The sequence below is a fragment of the Notolabrus celidotus genome, chromosome 16 (genome assembly GCF_009762535.1).
Source record: "Notolabrus celidotus isolate fNotCel1 chromosome 16, fNotCel1.pri, whole genome shotgun sequence".
Classification (NCBI taxonomy): Eukaryota; Metazoa; Chordata; class Actinopteri; order Labriformes; family Labridae; genus Notolabrus; species Notolabrus celidotus.
Window position 1 is genome coordinate 10,034,796 of NC_048287.1, and position 20,297 is coordinate 10,055,092.

At 40.8% G+C, this 20,297-nt stretch overlaps 1 protein-coding gene across 5 annotated transcripts in view; it reads left to right on the forward strand.

Annotated features, from left to right (window-relative positions):
- adcy2b (adenylate cyclase 2b (brain)) overlaps positions 1-20,297 on the forward strand; it is a 68,137-nt gene that overhangs the window by 23,403 nt on the left and 24,437 nt on the right. For all 5 annotated transcript variants that reach the window (XM_034705622.1, XM_034705619.1, XM_034705620.1 and 2 more), the window contains 6 exons: positions 1,703-1,852; positions 6,069-6,217; positions 8,701-8,812; positions 10,668-10,795; positions 11,654-11,812; positions 12,897-13,029. In XM_034705622.1, the coding sequence (XP_034561513.1) occupies positions 1,703-1,852; positions 6,069-6,217; positions 8,701-8,812; positions 10,668-10,795; positions 11,654-11,812; positions 12,897-13,029 (831 nt within the window). The remainder of the gene's footprint in view (positions 1-1,702; positions 1,853-6,068; positions 6,218-8,700; positions 8,813-10,667; positions 10,796-11,653; positions 11,813-12,896; positions 13,030-20,297) is intronic.

Consider the following 20,297-nt stretch of genomic DNA (forward strand, 5'->3'; position numbering starts at 1 on the left):
TACGGTGACATTAAATACATCATACATGCTGCACTTGTATGGGATGGGTACGATGTCTAATTTTTTGAGTCATGTTTCACTGATAAAATGTAAGGTTCTACAACAGCCAATCACTAAGCTTGGTCGAGGAAGTCCTTGTTAGACTGGAAACACAAGCTTAACACTGGTTCTGTAATTACATTGGCCCCTTGACATTGATTGATCCCTTTGCCTCAAGAAAGTCAAGAGGCAATGCAAAAGATAGGCTTCTTACAAAAAGCAAATGTTGCACAAAAAATGCCAGATTAAAAAAAACAACAAGCTTCAGAAGCTGGTGAGACCAAATGCACCAAAACCAATTAGTAGCTGTAAATGTGCCAGAAGGAGATGACATGGGTAAGCTAGCAGTGCAAAGTCAAGATGCCAGATGTGCGCCACAAAACAGACCATATAATGTGCAAACAATGGTTTAAAGTTCAGAATCAAGTTGTGTGGTGTTATGTAGCCTAGTTCCATTTATGTGCAAATAGTATGTTACAATAAGAACTAAATGTGACACACTGCCATGTAGCCCATGAACAGCAGCCCCTCAACCAGTTTGCTGCTAACAGTGAGAGAGAGGTAGAGCAACTAACATAAACACAAGCCATGAGCCAACAACTCCAGTGTGAGCAGGTCGGATTCAGTCAATGTTGATGATATAAAGAGTAGTCCAGACCTGTTCTATATGTAAAGTACCCACAAAAACAGAATGGTTTAGGGCTACAGTATATAAATCAAACTGGCAACTAGAGAGAGAGAAAACTAGTAAACAACCATCTGTCTGTCGGGACTGGATTGGTCGAGAAAGTGGGATAGAGGGAGAGCATAGACTGTACAATAAATGGAGGTAGTATCTGTGACGTCACCCATACATTCCTGAGCGCTGTTTTGAAGCCAATAGTTGGCAGCTGCCATATTAGAAATGCTGAACACAACCTAGCTTTGTCTGAGCTAGTGTGAGGTAAAGAGGCGGGCCTTTAGCCTTTTCGCTAACAGCTACAGCCATGCCCTTATTTAGGCAAAACTGGTAAGTTTAGTATCTTCAAAAATACAAAGTTATAAATAAATTAATGTGTCTATAGAGAAATGAGCTATTCAGACCTAAAGCGTTTCTTAACTCATTGATCGTAGAATAGTTTTGTATATATTATGAAGACACTAAATCCACAACTGAAAAGGAATGGGATGAAAAGAATGTGAAATTAAACTATCTGTATACTGTTTATCTTACCATAAAAAAATAATGAGCTTATACCTATGAGATAAAATACACTATGAATGACGAGGTTGTAGAGAATAGTATTGTTTTACTTTTGACTTGCATAATAGTTAGGCTTAAGCTGTACATCTCTAGTTAAAGGTTTAAAACTTAAGTATGCTAGTTGGAGCCAGGAAACTCCTGGGCTGAAAATGAGTGCCACACTACTCTCTCTTGAATACAGCAACAAGGCCAGCCTATTGATATGTAAGGCCATATTTGAAAGAGCTTGAGGTTGACATAGTGGTGAAAAAGGACGATCGAAGTGTGTGCTCTTGCTTTTATGAGGCAATAATCTCGGCATAAGGAGAGGAAGGCAGATAACAGGAAAATGACATGTTCAGGCGTATCTGGAACATGCGTCACCTGCTGACAATACTAATGTCCTTTTCTCTGTTTGTATATGTGTGCATGTGATGGCAGATCTTAGCTAATGTGATCATCTTTACCTGCGGCAACCTGGCTGGGGCGTACCACAAACATCTGATGGACCTCGCTCTAAAACAGACCTACCAAGACACCTGCAACTGTATCAAGTCCCCTATTAAACTTGAGTTTGAGAAGCATCAGCAGGTAAACACACACACACACACACACACACACACACACACACACACACACACACACACACACACACACACACACACACACACACACACACGCTACATGCAGAATAAACATGTCTCATATTTTGTCTCAAAAAGTAACAAACAAAATTGACAGTTAATCTTTTACCTTTTATTTACTATACATCACATCAACATAACCAAATATCTCTGTATATCAAAGACAACTACTTAATTATTTGCTTGGCACAGAAAAGCAGAACAGGTCTTATACATGGAGAGTCTGTCCCTCACGTACTGGCTGATGGAGTTTCTTTATTGACTCATGCTCTGTCAAAACGAACAGGGACAAATATCCCTTAATGATGTCCCTTCTTTGGCTCTTTAAGTCCCTGACTATTTATTGCTCACTTGGGATGGTTACCATTAGGATTTGATCAATATCGGCATCAATACCTGTACTACTTCTTAATATTGATGCTGCTCATTGATTTTGATACTTATCGATACTACCCTCCATTATTCAGTGCAAATAACAGATGGAGGCTGAAACTTGACTGATGTTTCCTCTAGCTTCAATTAAAACATAAATTATAAGTGCTATCGACTGAAGCTAGCTCAAGACAGTGACTGAAAGACTGCAGACTTATTCATAGAAACCATTCACTTTATCTTCATTTTAGTCCAATTGGTACCGTTGTTTTCAGAGCCACCAGGACCCAGAGGTCGCACTGCCCGGAAGATGTAACACAAGTAACAGAATTACTTTGGTTGCTTTGCTTTACCAGTCTACTTCAGATTTATAGAATAGGTTGCTGATACATTTAAACATAAATTGCTCAAAGATGCTCCAGAGTTCAATTTGGTAATGTGAGCCAAACTTTCGAATGCATCTCTCTGTCTGCCATTATATACAATTACTAGATGTTCTCAAGCATGCCGCCACAACGTATTACCTCTCTTAGTGCCCCATGTTTAATGTCCATATTACGGGGGAGCTACTTGGCTCATTTAATGCTGGTAGTATATTTACCAAACCAGGTCTTTACTTAGACATGTGCAAAGTATACACTATGAGCACTTTCTCTGGAACATGGACAACCACACACACACACACACACACACACACACAAACCCATCAGGCCAACCTCTTAAAGGGACAGACACCAGGCTGTGCCATCACTTAGAGACAAATGCCAGCAGCATTAAAACTAAGGATTAAATAAAAACATAGAACAAAACAGTTCGACAACGATAAATACTGATAGGAGCACTGCTTGTCCATGAGCTTATCAAGACTTTTGGTACTGACGCATCACGTACAGTACCAGTACAAAAAAGGACAGGTAACTATGAGATTCATTGCTGTGTAATATGATCTGAACATTCAGCTTCCTTGAGACAGAACTGAAATAGTTATGATGATGAAGTTTTGTACCTCAGTATTTTTCTTTGTCTGTCATAAGGGCAAAAGTGACTTCATTTCCAATAAAATTCAACAAAGTTAATAACATTTCCATGAACCATGCCTTTGTATTTGCTGCTCCTAAGCATATTTTGGCAGTAGCAGATATTGTAAAGGCTCAAATGATTTCTAACTTTTAAAATGAATTACCCATTTTTTTCGGAGTTCAGCTTTTTCTTGAATTTGGAGTTTTAAGTCCATCATGCTTAAAAAGCTTTATGCTCTGACATTTGCTTAGCCCTGCTGTCTGACTGGGAAACTACACATGAAATTAGACATTATGATTTAGTCTTCCACACCACTCTGAAGGGATCAGCTGTGATTTATTAATGAATTTCACATTTCTTAGAATTTTCTTAGTAAGTGATGAAAAACAACTTAAACATCAATGGGTGCATCTCAAAGCTCTAAACGTCCATCCTCGCATCATTTACTCACGTCGTTTCCTCGCGTCTTAGTCCCGCCCACAAGAGATGCGAGGAAATGAAACCAGAGGAGAGAGGAACGAGGACATTGGTATTTAGAAAATGAGACGTCCTTTCCTCCGGAGCGTCACGTGAAGCGACGCCGGTTTGTGATGACGGCTTTAACAGCTGTCAACATAAGTCTGCACACATGTTCACTGTAATAACTCTGATAAATATAAACAGTAACAGAGCTCTGTCTCTGTGTTTACATGTTTGACAAACACTTGCACATGAAGAGAATCAGCTCTCTGTTTATTCTGTCCTGAAGCATCACAGATCGATTCACCGGTAAAATGCCTCATTATTAAATTATTTATTACTTTAAGGGAAAATAGAAACCATGCAACTCTTTTCAAACCTCGTCCTCATTAATGATCAGCCTCATATGAAACTTTATTAACCTGACAGGAAATATAACAAGTGTTTTTACTAACAGACAAACTTTACTGACAGACGTTTATTCTCTTCATGAAGAAAACGAGAACAAACAGGGAAACTAACAGGGGAAATAACTGACCATTAATATATATTCTATCTATGATATTAGACTCTATTACTCTATTTCGTTAGACAGTGAATCTGACAAGGACCATCAGATATAACATAATCCATCCTGAGGAGCGAGGAGACTGCGGTTTAGAGCTTTCAGATGCACCCAATGTGTACATCTGCGTTTGTGGGTCTTGTCTGTAAGAGGATCCGTGCAAATGCCAGTATATGACTAATCAAAAGCCAAATCTCACTCAGTAGCTGAGTACAAATCACTACTGTTCATTAATTAAAGCCTTCATTTTTAAAGCCAAATCTCCTCAGGCTATAACACCCTCACGCTCACTGTAGAGTGTCCATATTGCTTCAGTTATGAATAAGTAAATAAGTACGGTTGGTGTGGGTTTCTATTTTTAGTCTACCCCCCCCCCCCCCCCCCCCCCCCCCCACACACACACACACACACACACACACACACACACACACACACACCCACACTTCTCCCCAAACCCATCTCTCCATTTAACTTGCTGTTGTGTTTTAGGAAATGAGCTTGCGGTGTGTGAACAATATAATGACCCTCTCTGCTGTGAGATGCATTTATGAGTCACACCCCTAAGGCAGCTGCTGTTCACTTTCTCTAATATGCACACACAAACAAATTCACCCACACATGCACAGACTTTCATGCATGCACCATAAAATCACCCTCAAACAACCATCCATCTGATGTGCATGGTGCCAGATCAAAGCAAAAAACCCACAACTCACATGGTTACTCAACAACAACAGCTACAGGTAATTGATCTTATATCACTGGTGGCTTTTTATGCGTATAATCAAAAAGAACACATGATACCTTCCTGTTAGCGTTTTTCTGTCCTGTCCTGTCCTGTTCTGTACTGTTTAACTAATGCACGTTATCTACAGCTCTCAGTAGACTATACCCCGGGGCTTGAGCCATGAGAGACATAGTCTTTCAGATGCTATATTGACAATATTTATTGAATGAATTGACTTCATGATTCGTTACTTTATAGCAGAAAAAATGGTTCAACAGTTTCTAGTTAGTTTGAAGTGACGTGGATGTTCTTAACCCTAGAACACTATCGCTGGGTGATTTTCAACCTAGCAAACAAATTTACATGGTCTTCATTATGTTGCATTTGTGTGAGTGTCATAGATCCCTGGGTAGCTTCAGCATCGTCTTTGACGTCTTTGAAGGCATGGGTGTTTCCCTACTCCAAAACCCGCTTTTTCCTACAAGCACGTGTTCGGGTGATTTTCACAAGGCAATAGTGTTTTTTTGTTTCTCTCTCCTGCAGCTGTTTTTGTGTCAAGGAGACTGTTTCTTCACCAGGGAAGTCTCAAATGTCCCAGGAATGGGTGGACCAAACACCAAGTTTCTAGTTTCACTTTTTTTTGTTTTAGGAATTTTTGGTCCTGAATTCCAAACTTTTCAGTAATTTTGGAGCATTTTTATAGATTCCCCCAATGATACACTTTTTTCATTTAGTTAGACATGGCACAGTTGAAAATAAAAGAACACTACTGTAATTTGTCATGTATTGTCATATTTTGATATATTTTGATGACGAGTGCTTTTTATTGGGTATATTGTATCAGGTAAAAAACATCCGGCGTTTATGATTGTGTTACTAATTTTAGCAATAGTGTTCTAGGGTTAAACAATAGCTAGAAGCTGCTTTCGTAAGGTGGGACAGTCCTGGAAACCCTTTTCCCATCCTGTTGCTTGACTGTGTCACGTCTGGCCTTCATCCCTACCCACCCCTTGTCTCCAGGAGCGTTTGCTGTTATCCTTACTGCCCGCCCACATAGCCAGAGTGATGAAGGCTGAGATCATCCAGCGGCTGCAGGGACCCAACTTTGGTCGCACTGAGAGCACCAACAACTTCCATAACCTCTATGTGCAGCGGCACACTAATGTCAGGTAAGGCTCCTTCTCCTATATCTGTGCCTCCACATCTCAAAGGTTGTTATTTTCTGCTCTTATCTCAGGGCTTGAATTCCCCAATACACTCTCATCCTCCTCCTCAACCCTGGCTCTTGTTTTCTTTTGTTCTCCCTTATCTCGTCTTACTCTTACATTCAGGTGGCTCCTATACATTATGCTCCTATGACCCTCTGTCAGCTGCTTTTATTTCATACTCTCTTCTTCTTTATTTTCCTATCATCCCTTCTAGTCACTTTTCATTGTCAGGGGCAAATTAAATTCAGAGTTAATCCACTTGCATTGTGGTTTGAGGTCACTTTGCCAGATGAAGAGGAGCCTATGTCCCATGTTGTAGATAATTCCCTCTTCTATATTGGTGAGGTTCAATGAAAGAACGTCAAGCTAAACATAAGAGCTTCTCAATAATGTCCTCTATGTTCCTGTTGTACACATTGTCATTGTGTACCGCTGAGGAGGGCTTTAAGCTGATCTCGTCTGTATGTGCTTGTGTCAATACTATACCTCAAAAACTAACCCATGGTCTAGCTTACATGATCATTATGTTCCAGATCATAGATGTGACTCTCAAAGACTGTTGAATCCTCCCACAGAAGAGAGTTAGGGGCTGCTGTGGCTCAGTGATTCAGTCAGTTGTCTCTCGTATGGAGGGTTGGAGGTTCATTCAAAGGTCCTGAAGTCCATATGCTGAAGTTTCCTGAAGCATAACACTTGACCCCAAACTGTGCCAGAGGCGTGTGAATGGGATTAGTTAATACTGATTGGTGCTTTGCATAGCAGTCTCTGCATCAGTGAATGAATGGGTGTGTATGACATGGAATGTAATAGTGCTTTGTGTGGTCAGAGGACGAGAGAAAGCGCCTTATAATTACAGTCCGTGTTGAAAAGAGAGGGAAGCTCTTCTACCGTAATAAATTCTTTATTTTTAATTCTTTATAATTACCCAGCTTTCTTACTGATCTTCCGGTTGTGTAAGATGCTTGATTCTGAATGATCAGAACCCCTTGACAACCCCTTGACAATGGTTATTAACTTTAACTAAAATGAGCAACACCAGAGACAAACTGATCACACATCACCGTTAGCTTCCGTTAGCATCAAAACAATGTGGCTAAAACGCTAGTTTCTGTTAGAATGCTAAATTGGGAGGCTACAGACATTTATATGTTGGATCCTTTCCAGCAATATTAGCAACAAGCGGAGCAGGTGAGAGCTACAAAGAAATTTAAACCATGAGCGGTGGTGATGTGGCCTGGTGCATGTGCAACTTTTGGGGACTTTTGGGCCGCATTAAGGCAAGCAAATATGGGATTCAAAATTCGAGAGAAAGAAAGAAAGAAACAAACAAACAAACAAACAAATAATAAGAATAATCTCTTGGGTTTCAAGATGGCCTGAGCACCGACAAGGTCGGCGAAGGCACTAATTAAACACAAAATAATAGACAAAAACAAAATAGTCACAAACATGTGGCACCAAATATCAGTAAAACAAAAAGTTTCAAAGCATTGATCACATAATAATGTCTAGGAGAAATTTATCAGCATGTGTTTTAGCGTCTTTTTAAAAGATAATCAGTTTTTTGGAGCAGATCAAAGGGAGACAAACCTCTTAAAAGAACCGCCCTTATCATATGATTAGTTCTTGGACTTGGTTTGAGCAGATGACCAGTACTCACTTGAAGTGTCATAAACCTGGGATATAAACCAGAATGTTTCTAGTTTATCACTGAAGAACGGTGGCATGTTATTCCATCTAACAGTTTGCATAAATGACAGAAGATATGATTTTAATTTAACCTCCCCAGATTATGCATTTCCAATACATTAAAACAAAAAGTTGTTTCTTAATACTAACCAATACATGTTGGTTATAATAAGAAACAGGTTAGTGTAATATGTTTCAATTCTTATTGAAATATTATTCCAAGAATACTGACCTTTTTAATAGAAAAGATGAGTCTGTTAAACTGCTTTATTTTAACTCGTAGCATGTAGATTACATCAAAAATATTGAATTGGTAAATAGACTTGTTCTTATGTAGTGCTTTTTATTCCACCCAACCACTCAAAGTGTTTTGACATCACACGTTACAATCACCCTATTCTCACTTCATTCATACACAGACGGCAAAGGGCACCATATCTACACCGGCTCATGCACATTTACACACACTGCTGGTATTGCCACCAGGAGAAATTTGGGGTTCAGTGCCCATCGACACTTCAATGTGTGGACTGTGAGAGCTGAGATCAACCCTCTGATGGAGGAATGACTAACTCTGAGCTAAAGTAGTATAACATCTGAGACAGCTCTCTGTATCCATGTTACTGCACTAGTAGCACTTTTTCCTCTCCTTTCATAGTGCAAATAACAACTAAAGGATGCATTGACTTCTTGGTTTGATTATTCAGTTATGAGAAATACATTTTTTAATGACTGATATTTTGTTTCTTTTGCAGCATTCTGTACGCCGACATTGTGGGCTTCACCAGGCTGGCCAGTGACTGCTCTCCAGGTGAACTTGTGCATATGTTGAATGAGCTCTTCGGCAAGTTTGATCAGATTGCAAAGGTAAGCAAGACAAGCGCACAGACAATTTACCACTTTTCATCATCACTCATTCATGTCATCACACATTTAAACATGAAAGAGTAAACAACCACAACTGCTCAAAATAGAAACAAATAAAATGACCCCATATCCCCACCCCTAACCCCCCAAAAAAGAAATACAAAATTAATATGTAATGAATAGAGTACCTTACCCAACTTCTGACTGAGAGGTTGGCAGTCTGTTGCAGCAATTCTCAGGAACTTTTCCCTGTTCAAGTTACACTGCACCTTATGTTATTGTCTATTTTAAATCTTATCACAATTTTTATCACACAGGGGTGAACTTGTTCAATGTCACACACAGGACCATCACTTTATCCTGTTACTTCTATATAGCGTGTTGTTACTGCCCTGTAATATAATTTATTATTTATACCTTTGTTTACCATTTCTATAAACCTCTTATATATTTTATGAATTTTTTTTTTGTTTGACTTTAATTTTTTTTGTTTTGTTTTACAATATTTAAGTTATGACTCTTAATCCTATTGCATTATGTCCTATTTTGCTGCAACAAACAAATACATTACGTCTTTTCTTTTCATTTCTTGTCCTTTGTTTTCATCCCTTTTTTCGACTCTTTTCTTTTTTAATATCTTTTCTTTTTTCTCCTTTCTTTCTTTCTTTCTTTCTTTCTTTTTTCGTCTCTCTTTCTTTATTCTTTTATTATTTATTTTCTTTCTTCTTTCTTTTCTTCTCTTCTTAATTTTTCTTTCTTTTTTCTGTCATTTTCTTTTCCTCGTTTTCCTTATTTTTTCTAGTCTTCTCTTTTCTTTTCTCTCATTATTCTACTTTATTTTTCTTTTCCTATTTTTCTTTCTTTTTTTTCTTTTTTCATTTCCCTTTCCTTTTTTTATTTCTATTCTTTCCTTTTCTCCATTTTCTTTTTCTTTTTCATTTTCTTCCTTTCACTCTCCTCTCTCTTCTTCTCATCTCTTATCTTATCAGTGATCGAAATCACTTCGAGTGAAGGGTTGTGGTTGGAGGGCTGACTCTCAGATGTTACTGTAATGGGTTACTTTAAAAAATAATACGTCATACATGTACTTTAGTTTCAAAAGCAATCCATTATTACTATCTTGAATTTTGTTATACAGTTGTGCTTATAAGTTTAAATACCCTGGCAGAATGTATGGTTTCTTGGGTAGTTTCTGTTGTCTTTATGATATAAAAAGAGTAAACACAGTTGTTTGATACAAATTTTGCTTCACCCAACCACTCACCATGAGTGAAAAAAAAGTATTAAGTATTAAGATAGAGCTCTGTGCACACAATAAAAGAACCAAGTTTAGCAAACGGATTCTGTCTGGTGCTGTCAATCATTCATAGCGGGGGCCTTGAAATGAATGTCTTCTCTGTCCTGCGGCCAGTGACGGCCTCGTTATTGTACTTTGTCAGAGCCCTGGGTGAGCTGAACTGGCTGCAGTGTGGGCTGGTCAGAGTGTATCTCTGAGTCTCATGGGCCCTCTGCTTTCGGGTCCAAACAGTTGAGTCAGGCCGCTCTCTGCTTTGTAGCCAGCAGTTCTGTCCTCCTGCCTGACGAAGCCTCCGTTATATAAACCTGAAGCAACGATGAGCTGTTACACATCCCACATGTGGAATGAGAGCTAATGGGTTATGTGTGTGGGTGTATGATTTTGGACTTGATGGATGTGTGTGTGAGGTTTGTGTTCAGATGAGAGAGAGCATGACAAATTCATAAAATAAAAAATCAACCCTTACTGAAATATGAATCAAGTTAGACAGTTGATTTAGTTTGATCACAGAGTATTCTAATTCATGTCACCCTAACCTTTACTTTCCCTCTCTTCAAGGAAAATGAGTGCATGAGAATCAAGATTCTGGGAGACTGTTACTACTGCGTCTCCGGTCTGCCTGAGTCGCTGCCTCACCACGCCAGGAACTGCGTGAAGATGGGCTTGGATATGTGTGAGGCCATCAAGTAAAACTCCTCTTCCTCTTTCTCTCTCTCACAAACACACACAAACACAAACAAACAAACACATGCCGGTCAAACAGATAAACCAGAAGGAATGCCAGGGTTGATTACAGCTCTGTTTGAGCTCTGGAGTAAACACAATGTGAGTTTAATATGATAAGCCTCCCAACTGCACAAATAGAAGGTCCAAACAAATATTCCTTCCCAGTTCCCCTCTTTGCTCTCTGCTCTCTGTCTATCATTCATCCATGAACACACACATCAATTTTATAGATCAGTATGTTTGCTTGATGCCATTAACCTTTAGTCAGTCTTTGATAAAAGACACCAGTCACCAGCACTCATCTCTGACATAATGCACCAGTGCCTGTATTTAAATGCAGCTTTGGAGGATTTTCTAACCTGACAAGAGATACGTTCCTGAGAAAACACTGAATCATTTTGGCACGAGTCAGAAAATGTAATCCTGGCTGCTGACAGCATGGGTCTTGACAGTCTATAAACGGGTAACCTAATATGATTATTTTAAAACTCAATGTTTCAACACATTAGTGGGTACGTTTGTTTTAAGTTATATTTTTTCTTCTTCTACACATTTATTTAGAGAGGATAGGAGAGAGGATAGAGCAGGAAACGAGGAGAGAGAGTAGGGGAATGAAATGGGGCTGGGTTTGAACCCGGGGCGACACTAAATGGGTGCGTGACTCAAGTTAGGCTAAACCAACAACTATTAATGTGCTGCCTTAGCCTGTCAATTTGAAAGATTTAAACTCTTACAGCTCTGTCTGTGAAAGAGTCTTTTCTCCCAATGGCTGAACTCTTCCTCTGAGAACCATTTCCTCTGCTTTTTGCTCCCGACAGGAAGGTCCGAGATGCCACTGGAGTTGATATAAACATGCGAGTAGGAGTTCACTCCGGGAATGTCCTTTGTGGAGTGATCGGGCTCAGGAAGTGGCAGTATGATGTGTGGTCACATGATGTGACACTAGCCAATCATATGGAGGCAGGAGGTGTGCCTGGGTAAGATTTATCTCTACTTTAAAGATGTTTGCTGGATATGAATACTTCAGATTATGTACCTTGTGTGTGTTACACTTACTATAAGCCTGATCTCCAGAGTTGCAGGATTTAGTTGGTAAATCAGAGAAGAAACAGTGTTTTGGAATTTGACTGACACTTCTCTCTAACAGTGATTAATCTTGAGTTGCTCTCTACATAGTGAGCAAATTACCATCTGCTCCACTGCTGCTTCATGTGGCCTGAAGCTTGATGAGCTAGTCTCAATGGCCAGCAGCATGGTGTCATCATCCAGTTTAAGTGGAGTGTTCTCTTAAGGAGGCTGTTATGTGGCTTTTTCACCCTTAAAGGATAACACTCATTACTTTGTTTTGATTGCTCTTTTAATCTCTGTGGTGTTAAATTTGCCAGATTATCAGAGAATATCATAGAAACTAAAAAGTGTCACACTAGACTCAGAGTTTCAAAACTGTGTAAACAATCCCCTGAACTCAAAATGTGATGACATTTATCAAGGGAAGAATACAAAGGCATTGTAATAACGAGCTCAGCTAAAAATAAGTGCAGGCTACTGCATGATTAAGTGTGCCATTTTCACTTACCTACCTTTTTCTAGTCTGGAAGCACAGACGTGTATTGTCTAGCAGTCTTATTCTTACCCATCAGAATCATTTTGGACAATTATAGCCACCCTTTTTGACCAATCATCTCCACATCTGTTAAGTGGCCATTAGTCCTGCCTTCCTGTAATGAACATGGGGAAATTGATTTCTGGGGCTTATGTGTATTTCACACTGAAAATAAGCGCCCAAAGTGGCAGCATGTTTTCTCACTGGGCTGCTAATGGTTTGCCTCATCTTGTCTGCTGAAAGGTATCTGGAAAATATGCCCATTGAAAAAAAAAACACATTCCCATCCCCATCCACTCTGCAAGAGTAACAAACAAAGCTGAAAATTGAAAGTGGTAGGATGCTGCAGTAATAACGCTGGAAAGTAAGTGATTTGTCTGATGCTGTTGACAGCACAGTGTTGCTACCTCTTAACCTCTCATCATCCGTCCTCTTATCCCGCCCTGTCTCGTCTCCAGGAGGGTCCATATATCCTCGGTGACGTTGGAGCATTTGAAGTGCTCTTATAAAGTGGAGCCTGGAAATGGGCAGAGCCGAGACTCCTATTTGAAAGAACATGGAGTGGTCACTTACCTGGTCATCAACCCCAAGGTCAGATACCATTCAGTTAATTAGTTTCATACGTTCACATGTGACAGAATAACTGTGGCCCTGAAGGTCAAAAACACAACATTTCACAGAACACAACATCACAGATTGCAGAAAAGGAAGGGACAACACTTCTTGTTTCTGATTGGACAGAACCCAACAGTGCAACATCACTTCCTGTTTCTATTACATACTACTCAGGTGCGTCACATCACAACTTTTAAACTGATTTGGAAAGAAAGGAAGACGAGGCAGAAATAATACAGGAATATTTCAACAAAAGATATGCATATAATGTGATACTCAACATGCTTTTAACCCATCATAACATTAACATGTCCCTTGAAACCCTGAAAGCAAGGTTGAAAGAGTTAGGACTGAGGAGATGGAGCAACTACTCCTCAACAAATGAAGTCAGAAGGGTCATCATATCAGAACTGTGCAGGCCTAGGGTAGGTTTAGTTAAAAACTCCATGTTTGTAAACCCTGAAAACGGGGAAACTCTGGGTTTTCTGTTACAGAGAGGGAGGTCCCTCATACCCGTAAAAGAGGGGTAACTGAAGCCCATTTTAGAAAGAGGGGAAACTGAAGCTCTGAGCCATAATGGCAAATGAGGCAACCGAAGGACAAAGTCTGTATTGTGCGCATGGTAATAGCGAATTGTCTAAATATAAATCCATGTTTTTTTGTAAGGGCTTTCAGGTAAACGAGCCTACATAATGGCATGTCCTTTTATCAAGGTGCCGAAAGTTGAAGGGGGTGCGTTTGTGTGGAGAGAGGATCTTTAACCCTAGATATTGGATATTTTATTATTTCAAGAAATCAAGCCGACCTATTGGAGTGTTATCGCTTTTCTTTACTTTCTATTGTGTCTGTATGATCTTAAAGCTGGGGTTAGTTGTCTGATTTACATACACTTTTTGTCATACTAGTTAAAATGATCTTTATGTCCTGATGGCAATCAATACATAATGTGTTTTTAAAAGAGTGCAAAAAAGCTGCTATCTACAGCCGGAGTAAACCTGGGAAAACACCAACCAATCACCGTTTTTGGGTCCCAAAATTTTAAACCAATCAAATCCTGTCCTTCTGTTCTGCCCGCCTCTGTACATTTCCCTGGCATGTACTCCTCCAAGTCCCTGTCTCCTGCCTCTGCTTCCCCTGACTCTATTGACTGCCCCTCTCGCTCGACCTCGGGCCTGTCCCCTCTGACCCGATGAGGTGCTTTGCTGAGGACTGTAGTCCGGATCAGAGTCTAAAAAGCCCTCACCACGGGGCTCTGACAAGCAAAAGAATGTATGACATATAGTAAGTCCTACAGAAAATGTATATGTATTGTAGCGTCCGTCTGGACGCTGTAGTGATGACGAGCCGATTTGTGAACACGTTGTGCTTTACTAAACGGTCCCTGTCGGCCGTGAACACGCCAACCAACAAAGAAACAATCAATGTTTGAATGAATGAAAAACTTCTCCTCTTGTCTCTCTTGTGCATGTGAGCTGGGGGGCGTCGTTTTGGAGGAGCTCCGAGGGGAGGAGGGGAGGGGTTAGACGAAGTCATGAGGAAATGCTACATTGAAATTCATGCTAGTTTTCTGAGATTACCAACCCCAGCTTTAACAAGTCTTACATCACTATATTTACCGATTATTGATACGCTCATATGCAATATTTTCTATTTTATTCTTCTGTTGTGGCTATTTTTAATCTACAGCTGCTTCAAAGTTCCCTTTCTCCACCAGGATTGCATCAAAACAAAAAATTTTTTAGGTTTAATACAATTCCCCCAGTTTTCACCTGTAATATTTTCAGCGTAACTAATTATAAAATAATCAGATTACATTCAAGCATATGCATTGACCTGAGCAATAGTTTCTCCCACACTGCCTCTCTCTCTCTTGCTTCTGAAAATATGTTTAAACTTGTTGTATGTGCACATGAGAGTTTCTAATTCCACAAGGGTGATGTAGGCGGACCTCTTTTTGTCAGCTGTTGCCATAGTGAATCGTAGCATCTGAGCTCCGTTCATGTTGTCTTTTTATAGTTGTGGTGCACGCGCTGAACTCAGAGTGAACCTACTCAGAGTTAATCGAGCTAACTCAAATCAGATGTGCTGAAACTGAAAACTCAGAGAGTTTCCTCTCTGAGGGTAAATCAAGTCAGAGTTCAGGGTTGGATTCAGAGTTTGTTGAACATCCTGGATAGATGTGTGACTATAAAATGTGGCTGACATTAAAGAAAAAACATGGACTCCATGACAAAAGGGAGACAATCATGAGGACGCTTCGACATCTCAACCCATGTGGAACATTATCCAGATCATGTCAGTTAGATGTTAGACAAACATACTATTGAATGAGTCAACACTACATGTGGCACATAGCTGGGTACAGTAACACCGTACAGAATGCCCCACTGAAAGGCTTTCATTGACTCAAGAAGAGGAAGAAAATAAGGGCTATTGTCACTGAATGGGTGGATCACATCAGTATGTCTCTGATGAACTAGTTGATCTGTAATGTAGGTGTTAATATATTGACAGTAAAGGTCCAACACTTGAGTCCAGACTGATATACTGTACCTCAGAAGCCTGTTCAATTAGATTTTTCTTATATTTTGCTGCCCCACAGAGTTTTCCACTTACTGTTGGTCCTGAAGGGCCTGCAATAAATTCACTTATAAATCACATCTCACTCCATTATCTAGTTGATTGAATTTCTCTGCCCTAAGACCTCCAAACCAACGTTGTTATCAACAGCCACAAGGGAACATAGATGCTAGCACTAAAAAACTAAATCTATTAACAAAACACATCCCCATTCATTGAAAGTTGAGTGCACGCTGTGCTGGAAAAGACAGCAACACTGCACAACTTTTTTCACATCTTTTCTCCTTCACTTCATAATCATGCATTCACAGAAAACAGGGGTATATTGTTTATGTTTTATGGTACATTTGGCTCAATTACCGTACTCTATCTCAGTTGTTCTCAAAGTGGGGTCCTGGGACCCCTGGGGGGCCATGAACCATAGCGTGGGGGTCCGTGAAATAATTTGAATACATTTCTAATAAATGATAAGTGTTTGTGTCATTAAAAACAGCATATGCACCATTGTTATGATACCATTTGGTGGCTCGAAGGGATACGTGAGTCTTGCTACTGTTAATTTTCTGAAAGCGTTTAAGATCAATTACTTGAAAAGTATAAATGCTGTCATGTTGAGTCCACAAGGAATGAAATGACCCTCTGTTTTAAAGGATACAGGTGGGATTTACTTGATTCAAACTGAAGTGTTATCTGTTTATCACTATGGTACAGGTCTGAAGGATTTACATTGATACCTTTTACAATACAAATAGTTCCAAGGGGAACTAAGAGTGCAAATGGTAGTAAGCATGTGCTTTAGTGATGGGAAGTTCAGCTCCTTTCAGAGAGCCGGCTCTTTTAACTCGGCTCCCAAAGAAGAGCCGGCTCTTTCGACTCCCGAACAGCTGTTAATTTAGGATCTTTAGTAGCCGTATGTTTTACCTTAACTTTGCAAAAAATAATGGTTTGTGTTGAAAAGCCTTTAACTGTGTTTTTATGAGAAGACTTATAATTGACCAATGGTGTGCATTTATTCTGTTACAAAATCATTCTCACCCTGATCCTAGGGTTAGGGTTAGGGTTGTGATTAGGGTAAGGGTTGTGATTAGGGTTAGGGTTAGGGTTGTGATTAGGGTTAGGGTTGTGATTAGGGTTAGGGTTAAGGTTGTGATTAGGGTTAGGGTTGTGATTAGGGTTAGGGTTAAGGTTGAGATTAGGGTTAGGGTTGTGATTAGGGTTAGGGTTAAGGTTGTGATTAGGGTTAGGGTTGTGATTAGGGTTAGGGTTAGGGTTGTGATTAGGGTAAGGGTTGTGATTAGGGTTAGGGTTGTGATTAGGGTTAGGGTTGTGATTAGGGTTAGGGTTGTGATTAGGGTTAGGGTTGTGATTAGGGTTAGGGTTGTGATTAGGGTTACGGTTCTGATTAGGGCTAGGGTTGTGATAAGGGTTAGGGTTAGGGTTCTGATTAGGGTTAGGGTTAGGGTTCTGATTAGGGTTAGGGTTGTGATTAGGGTTAGGGTTGTGATTAGGGTTAGGGTTGTGATTAGGGTTAGGGTTGTGATTAGGGTTAGGGTTAGGGTTCTGATTAGGGTTAGGGTTGTGATTAGGGTTAGGGTTGTGATTAGGGTTAGGGTTGTGATGAGGGTTAGGGTTGTGATTAGGGTTAGGGTTGTGGTTAGGGTTAGGGTTGTGATTAGGGTTAGGGTTGTGATTAGTGTTATGATAAGGGTTAGGGTTGTGATTAGGGTTAGGGTTGTGATTAGGGTTATGATAAGGGTTAGGGTTATGATTAGGGTTAGGGTTGTGATTAGAGTTAGGGTTAGGGTTGTGATTAGTGTTATGATTAGGGTTAGGGTTAGGGTTGTGATTAGGGTTAGGGTTAGGGTTGTGATTAGGGTTGTGATTAGGGTTAAGGTTGTGATTAGGGTTAGGGTTAGGGTTGTGATTAGGGTTAGGGTTAGGGTTGTGATTAGGGTTAGGGTTGAGATTAGGGTTAGGGTTGTGATTAGGGTTAGGGTTAGGGTTGTGATTAGGGTTAGGGTTAGGTCTGTGATTAGGGTTAGGGTTGTGATTAGGGTTAGGGTTGTGGTTAGGGTTAGGGTTGTGATTAGGGTTATGATTAGGGTTAGGGTTAGGGTTGTGATTAGGGTTAGGGTTAGGGTTGTGATTAGGGTTAGGGTTAGGGTTGTGATTAGGGTTAGGGTTAGGGTTGTGATTAGGGTTGTGATTAGGGTTAAGGTTGTGATTAGGGTTAGGGTTAGGGTTGTGATTAGGGTTAGGGTTAGGTCTGTGATTAGGGTTAGGGTTGTGATTAGGGTTAGGGTTGTGGTTAGGGTTAGGGTTGTGATTAGGGTTAGGGTTGTGATTAGGGTTAGGGTTAGGGTTGTGATTAGGGTTAGGGTTGTGATTAGGGTTAGGGTTAGGGTTGTGATTAGGGTTAGGGTTAGGGTTAGGGTTGTGATTAGGGTTAGGGTTGTGATTAGGGTTAGGGTTAGGGTTGTGATTAGGGTTAGGGTTAGGGTTGTGATTAGGGTTAGGGTTAGGGTTGTGATTAGGGTTAGGGTTGTGATTAGGGTTAGGGTTAGGGTTGTGATTAGGGTTAGGGTTAGGGTTTTGATTAGGGTTAGGGTTAGGGTTGTGATTAGGGTTAGGGTTGAGATTAGGGTTAGGGTTAGGGTTATGATGGGTTAGGGTTGTGATTAGGGTTAGGGTTAGGGTTGTGATTAGGGTTAGGGTTGTGATTAGGGTTAGGGTTGTGGTTAGGGTTAGGGTTGTGATTAGAGTTAGGGTTAGGGTTGAGATTAGGGTTAGGGTTGTGATTAGGGTTAGGGTTGTGATTAGGGTTAGGGTTGTGATTAGGGTTGTGATTAGGGTTAGGGTTGAGATTAGGGTTAGGGTTAGGGTTGAGATTAGGGTTAGGGTTGTGGTTAGGGTTGTGATTAGGGTTAGGGTTGTGATTAGGGTTGTGATTAGGGTTAGGGTTGAGATTAGGGTTAGGGTTAGGGTTGTGATTAGGGTTAGGGTTAGGGTTGTGATTAGGGTTAGGGTTAGGATTAGGTTTAGAACCAAAACTAAATTTAAGCATACAGAACCAGAATCAAACTCAACCAGAACCGAAACAAAACCGAAACAAACCCGAACCAGAACAGAACCAGAACCATACAAGAACTGAACCTGAGCCGAACCGGAACCGAACCGAACCAGAACCAGAACCTGAACCTGAACCGAACCGAACCAGAACCGTACCAGAACCGAACCAGACTTGAACCAGAACCAAACCAGAACCGAACCAGACCCAAACCAGAACCGAACAAGAACCGTACCAGAACCGAACCGGAACCGAACCGGATCCGAACCGAACCAGAGCCATACCAGAACCATACCAGAACCGAATCAGAACCGAACCAGAACCGTACCGGAACCGAACCAGAACCGAACCAGACTTGAACCAGAATCGAACCAGAACAGAACCGAACCAGAACCGAACCAGACTTGAACTAGAATCGAACCAGAACAGTACCGAACCAGAACCGAACCAGAACAGAACTAGAACAGAACCAGACCAGAACCGAACCAGACCCGAACCAGAACTGAACCAGAACCGTACCAGAACCGAACTGGAACCGAACCGGAACCAAACCGAACCAGAGCCATACCAGAACCACACCAGAACCGAATCAGAACCGAACCAGAACCGTAGTGGGACCGAACTAGAACCGAACCAGACTTGAACCAGAATCGAACCAGAACAGAACCGAACCAGAACCGAACCAGACTTGAACTAGAATCGAACCACAACAGTACCGAACCAGAACCAAACCAGAAAAGAACTAGAACAGAACCGAACCAGAACCGAACCAGACTTGAACCAGAATCGAACCAGAACAGTACCAAACCAGAACCGAACCAGAACAGAACCAGAACAGAACCGAACCAGAACCGTACCAGAACAGAACCAGAACCGAACTCAAGCAAACTGAACCAAAACCAGAACTAAACTCAAGCAAACAGAAACAGAACCTACTCAAACAAACAGAACCAGAACCAAACTGGATCAAACATTATTAATGTCCTCAGCTTGGATGGTCTGATCCGGTTTCTCCTCTCAGTGAGTATTTGCCCGGTCTTTGAGAAGAACCCTAACCCTAACCCTCTCAGAAGGAACAGATGTAGCCACGATACACAGCCTTCCCTCCATCACCTGTATCCTATATCCTCACATGTGATTGGCCGCATGGCCGCCATGCTGACCAATCAAAACAAAGTTCTGCTGTGAGCAGAGCTGGGGCTGAGCACTGTGAGAGCTAAGCAGGGAAAGGAACAAACTGGGAGTCGGCTCTCTCTCAATGCGAGCCGGCTCTTCTGATTCACTATAAAGCATCGTCTCTCAGAGCCGCAGCTTTTGATCATGACACATCACTAATGTGCTTAATCTGTGTTACAATTATGAGGGGGTCCTTGGACTATCTTCTCACCTGTAAGGGGTCCCTGGCTCCAAAGAGTTTGAGAACCCCTGCTTTAGTTAGCAGGAGTGCAAACTCCCGATAGTGAAAACAAACGGAACAAAAAGAGCGACACAGCTGCACAGAAACTCCACGTTGTAGACATCACTGATCATAACAGACATCGCCATGCAGGAAGACAGTTTACTTTTTTTTAAATATCTGAGAGATCTTCAAATACAG